At 43.6% G+C, this 6,200-nt stretch overlaps 1 protein-coding gene across 1 annotated transcript in view; it reads right to left on the bottom strand.

Moving 5' to 3' along the window:
- NDRG3 (NDRG family member 3) overlaps positions 1-6,200 on the bottom strand; it is a 109,564-nt gene that overhangs the window by 49,542 nt on the left and 53,822 nt on the right. The window contains exons 2-3 of the mRNA XM_011929213.1: positions 2,341-2,390; positions 1,963-1,998 (exon numbers count right to left, since the gene is read on the bottom strand). Of these exons, the coding sequence (XP_011784603.1) occupies positions 1,963-1,998; positions 2,341-2,390 (86 nt within the window). The remainder of the gene's footprint in view (positions 1-1,962; positions 1,999-2,340; positions 2,391-6,200) is intronic.

Below are 6,200 nucleotides of genomic sequence, written 5' to 3'. Positions count from 1 at the left end.
ACAGAAAAAACCATCTTGGCCAGGTGTGGTGGCTCATGTCTGTAATCCCAGCACTTTGGGAGGCTGAGGTGGGTGAATCATTTGAGGTCAGGGGTTCGAGACCAGTCTGACCAACATGGTGAAACCCCATCTCTACTAAAAGTTCAAAAAATTTAGTTGAGCATGGTGGTGGGCGCCTGTAATCCCAGCTACTGGGAGGCTGAGGCAGGAGAATCTCTTGAATCCAGGAGGCGGAGGTTGCAGTGAGCCGATATCATGCCACTGCACTCCAGCCTGGGCGACTGAGTGAGACTCTGTCTCCAAAGAAAAAAAAAAAAACAAAAGAAAAAGAAAAGAAAAAAAAAACCATCTTGTAATATTGCTCTAAGTATTGAAGATACTGTATGTTTATTAGGTACCCTACAGTAGGCACTCAAATTATTATAACTGTTTTGCTTATAAATAGTTCTTTCTTCTGATGCTAATGCTTAGAGATTCCACCATACTTAACATAAAATGCATATTTGAAAATAACTATTTGCTGGTGGGTATACAGGTTGGCTGAATACTGGAAGCAAGGATGTTGCCAGCACCCTCCTTTCCTGCTAATACCCTCTGGGTCTACTTCATGTCACTTCTGTTACTGCTATGGCATCTATCCCAAAAGTGGGAGGGTCAGGCTGCCCAGTTTATAAGGTTCCCATTTCCCTGTACTTATTTCATACTATGTTTTCTTTTTTCTTATTTATTTCTTATTTATTTATTTATTGAGACAGAGAGTCCCACTCTGTTGCCCAGGCTGAAGTGCGGTGGTGTTATCTCAGCTCACTGCAACTTTTGCCTTCCAGGTTCAAGAAATTCTCCCACCTCAGCCTCCTGAGTAGCTAGGATTACAGGCACACACCACCATGTCCAGCTAATTTTTATATTTTTAGTAGAGACGGGGTTTCACCACGCTGGCCAGGCTGGTCTCAGACTCTTGACCTCAAGTGATCTGCCTGCCTCAGCCTCCCAAAGTGCTGGGATTATAGGTGTGAGTCACTGTGCCCGGCCCTTAGTCCCATTTCTTTCAGGACCAGTCAACAGATAAAATAGGTAGATGAACTGCTGGTTCATTTTACTGATTTCCAAACTGGCAACAGAGGTGATGCAAAAGCAGACCAGGAAGAACAGTTTCATTTAGGAAAACACTAATGAGTCAAGTTGAATTTTGCATTTCCAAACATAAACCCAAGAAAAATCTGCACATGGTATTCATAACAATTTAGAGAAAGATTTCTTTTAGGGAAAGATTTTACTGTCAAGAAATCTCTCTTCCATCTGCCCCTCTCCTATCTTCTCTGCAGTAAGGTAGCAACCGTCCATTTGCCACCTATGACAAATGAGGTTTTCAATATCATGTGAGGAAAAGAAATCTTAATCACAAAGAGACAGCTCTATTCAGTAACCTACAATCATAAAACAGGTACCTGGCAGGCAATTTCTGAACATGACAGCAAATCAGTTGTTTTTTTTTTTGTTTGTTTTGTTTTGAGATGGAGTCTTACTCTGTCACCCAGGCTGGAGTGCAGTGGCACGATCTCAGCTCACTGCAACTTCCGTCTCCCGAGTTCAAGTGATTCTCCTGCCTCAGCCTCCTGAGTAGCTGGGATTATAAGCATGCACCACCATACTTGGCTAATTTTTGTATTTTTAGTAGGGATCAGGTTTCACCATGTTGGCCGGTCTGGTCTCAAACTCCTGACCTCAAGTGATTTGTCTGCCTCAGCCTCTCAAAGTGCTGGAATTACAGGTATGAGCCACTGTGCCAATGGCCAACAATTGCAAATCATTTTAAGTGAACTTGATCCAATGACCAAACGAACATTAAGGACTCAATATTAGCTGTAAGGAGAGATCCACTTCTACAAGACCACCACTACAGGAAAGGAAACACTGCAGAGATCCTGTACAGAGCCTCCTTGTTGCTTGTACAGTCCTTACCTGACAGTCAAAGTCCTGGAAGTTTCGTGTACCATTCTGTCAACAGAAGACAGAAAACACAGTCAGTTTCCCCACATGGTTTCCCCACATGTGCAGCAAATTCAGTTCACAGTGCAAGCAGTGCATGTGCAGCCTCTTCGTTGCCATAAAACTGAAATGGTTCTCATCAGAAGGTTTCAGAGGCAGGGAGGGTTATGAACATGTGTTAATAAAGGCTAAATCTTCAGAGGTGAGATTATGCTTTAGTGGGCTCATGAGAAGATAAAGGGAAGGGCCTAGTTTTCTAGCAAGCTTGTAACTTCTTGCCTTCCTACCTAAGGAGAGCAGTGAGAATTTGTAGGAAGAGGGTAAAACGTGGATCACAGTCTGGAAACATACCTTGAACACGCAAGGCAAGTACCTGGGAGGAAAGGAGTTGGAGGCCAAAGCTGAGAAGGGTGAAGGAGAACAGGTGCAGAACCAGGAATTAAAGAAAGCATCAGGAAGAGGACAAAGATATGGATGGATCAGAAATGGAAGCCTTGAAATCTAACAGAGAAGAAAGGCAGTGTTACTGAAGGAGGGAAAGAAAGACAAAACAAGGTTCTTAACACACTGGCCTGTCTGTTGCATCCTATGAAATCACTGATAGGGAAAAAGGACAAGTCATGGAATCATTTAAAAAGTAAAACATAGTCAAAAAATCTAAGGAGAATTCACCAAGCTTCTAAAAAGGGATTATAATAATGACGATTGAGAAAAAAAAAATCAATGGCAATTAATTCAGAAGCATTTTTCCAGCATTCCAGATGCCAGTATTGCAAGTCATAAGAGTATAAAAAAGGGGCCGAGTGCGGTGGCTCATGCCTGTAATCCCAGTATTTTGGGAGGCTGAGGCGGGCAGATCACCTAAGGTCAGGAGTTTGTGGGCAGCCTGACCAACATGGTGAAACCCAGTCTCTACTAAAAATACAAAAATTAGCCGGGTGTTGTGGTGTGTGCCTGTAATCCCAGCTACTTGGGAGGCCGAGGCAGGAGAATCGTTTGAACCTGGGAGCGGAGGTTGCAGTGAGCCGGGATCCTGCCACTGCACTCCAGCCTGAGCAACAGAGCGAGACTCTCCCCGCCAACCAAAAAAAAAAAAAAAAAACAGTATAAAAAAGGTAACAAGTGGGCCAGGCGCAATGGCTCACACCTGTAATCCCAGCCCTTTGGGAGGCCGAGGAAGGTGGATCACAAGGTCAGGAGTTCAAGACTAGCCTGACCAACATGGTGAAACCCCATCTCTACTAAAAACATAAAAATTAGCCGGGCGTGGTGGTGGGCGCCTATATTCCCAGTAACTCAGGAGGCTGAGGCAGGAGAATTGCTTGAAACCAGGAGGCGGAGGTTGCAGTGAGCCGAGATCGCACCACTGCACTCCAGTCTGGGCAACAGAGTGAGACGCCGTTTCAAAAAAAAAAGGAAAAAAAAAAAAAATGGTAACAAGTGATGTATTTGGGAATAAAAGAAAACTTCTACTTGAATTTTCACAAAGTGTAACCCCTTTCCTGAAAAAAGTCTCCCATTATGTAGAAATGATTTATCATGACTATTTATTCTGTCTCTACAATGACTTTCAGAAAGTTCCTAACAGCTTCCCAAAAGCTGCCCCTCCAGAGATACTATAGATATCTGATCCTCAAAAATACTAAGTAGTCTCATCTCCCTTCAAAATGATCCTCCTAGAAACAGTTCTTTGGGTCCAGGCACGGTGGCTTATGCCTGTAATTCCAGCACTTTGGGAGGCTGAAGTGAGTGGATCACCCAAGTTCAGGAGTTCGAGACCAGCCTGGCCAACATGGTGAAACTTCATCTCTACTAAAAAAACTACAAAAATTAGCCGGGCGCGGAGGTGCCTATAATCTCAGCTACTTGAGAGGCTGAGGCAAGAGAATCATTTGAACCCAGGAGGCGGAGGTTGCGGTGAGCCAATATTGACCCATTGCGTGTCAGCCTGGATGACAGAGCGAGACTCCATCTCAAAAAAAAAAAAAAAAAGAAAGAAAGAAATAGTTCTTTGGGATCCCACCAACTACACTGCTGGCTGGACAAAAGAGAGGTTAAAAAACACAGCCCAGGCTGGGTGGTGGCTCATGCCTGCAATCCCAGCACTGCACTTTGGGAGGCCAAGGCGGGCAGATCACCTGAGGTCAGGAGTTTGAGACCAGCCTGACCAACATGGAGAAACCCCATCTCTACTAAAAATACAAAATTAGCCAGGTGTGGTGGCGCGTGCCTGTAATCCCAGCTACTCGGGAGGCTGAGGCAGGAGAATGGCGTAAACCGGGGAGGCAGAGTTTGCAGTGAGCCGAGATCCGGCCACTGCACTCCAGCCCGGGCGACAGAGTGAGATTCCGTCTCCAAAAAAAAAAAAAAAAAAAGAGGGACTATCTAGAGCTGCACTATCCAGTATGGTAACCATTAGCCATATGTACACTTTAAATTTAAATTCAATAAAATAAAATCTCAGTTTCTCAGTTACATTAGCCATATCTCAAGTGTTCATTCTCTTGGGCAGTACAGACACAGAACATTTCCATGACTACAGAAACTTCTACTGGATAACACTGATCTAGAAGCCAAAAGCTTCTCTGAAGGAATAAGGTTATGAAAGAGCAGCCCTTGACTTTCTAAAAGTGGCAGTAAAGTCACAACAGATTACCAGTCATAGAGACTGTAGATGCCACTGAGAACGGGCAAGAGAATGGTAGAGACAGTAAAGTATTATTCCTAACATGAAACTGAATTCACAAAAAGTCTGATACAGTCACAGTATGGAAAGACAACTAAGATACTGTGCAGATGGGACTGGGCAGCACATTTCCAAGGAATGTTACTATTGATTAAAAGGAGCATAGTGTTCCATGGCTCCCACTAGCCCTAAGAAATGTCTGAGGACTTCTTCAGAGAAATCATTGTGCTTAATTTACAGACAGACTATGAGAAGCAAAAGGAAGGGCCCTCTCATGGATTAGGATAGACGGTTTTTGTAGGATATAAATGGTCAGCCAGTGAGTTTCTGGTTCCTGATTCAACTTGTACCTTCCTCCAAATATAGCACAGGGCCTGGTATAAATCAGGTGATTGATACAGATTCATAAAACAAACAAGCCAATATTAAAAAATTAAATGTTGAGGAAATTCTGTTAAAATTTTGGGTTTAAAAAAAAACTTCTGCTGCATTCCAGCTTAAGATACGTATGGTTAGTAAGAGGGAAAAGAAAGTAGGATACAAAATACTCTTTACAGTTTGACCTTGGCTACATTAAAAATATGTATTTAAAAAGACTAAAAGGCCAGGCACAGTGGCTCATGCCTATAATCCTATCACTTTGGGAGGCTGAGGTAGGCAGATCACTTCAGGTCAGGAGTTCAAGACCAGCATAGGCAATATGGCGAAATCCCATCTCTACAAAAAAAATGCAAAAAAAATTAGCCAGGCGTGGTAGTGCATGCTTATAGTCCCATCTACTTGAGGGGCTGAGGTGGGAGCATCACTTGAGCCTGGAAGGTCGAGGTTGCAGTGAGCTGAGATCGCACCACTGCACTCCAGCCTGGGTGCAAAGTGAGATCCTGTCTCATAAATAAATAAACAAATAAAAAACAAAAAATTAACAACAGCAGCTGCTTCTGCAGAGAGAGTTTATGGGTGATTATAATTTTCTTCATATTATGTACAGTGAGCATGTACTTCCCTTTCTGAAATTAGAAAACTAGAAAAAAAGGGTCTAGCAAACCCTAGAAAAAATACCAAAATTAGTATTTTGTAATATAAGATTTAAAGGGCTGAGCGTGGTGGCTCACGCCTGTAATCCCAACACTTTGGGAGGTCGAGGTGGGCAGATCACAAGGTCAGGAGTTCAAGACCAGATTGGCCAATATGGTGAAACTCCATCTCTACTAAAACCACAAAAATTAGGCCGGGCATATTGGCTCATGCCTGTAATCCCAGCACTTTGGGAAGCCAAGGCAGACAGATCACGAGGTCAGAAGTTCAAGTTCCGTCTGGCCAACATGGTGAAACCCTGTTTCTACTAAAAATACAAAAATTAGCTGGGCATGGTAGCACGTGCCTGTAATCACAGCTACTTGGCAGGCTGAGGCAGGAGAATTGCTTGAACCGGGACCCAGGAAGCGGAGGTTGCAGTGAGCTGAGATAGCGCCACTGTACTCCAGCCTGGGCTACAGAGCGAGACTCCGTCTCAAAAAAAAAAAAA

Source organism: Colobus angolensis, unplaced genomic scaffold (genome assembly GCF_000951035.1).
Source record: "Colobus angolensis palliatus isolate OR3802 unplaced genomic scaffold, Cang.pa_1.0 Scaffold8, whole genome shotgun sequence".
Taxonomy (NCBI): Eukaryota; Metazoa; Chordata; class Mammalia; order Primates; family Cercopithecidae; genus Colobus; species Colobus angolensis.
The sequence above is the reverse complement of the archived record's forward strand: the minus strand, read 5'-3'. Positions and strand labels throughout refer to the sequence as shown.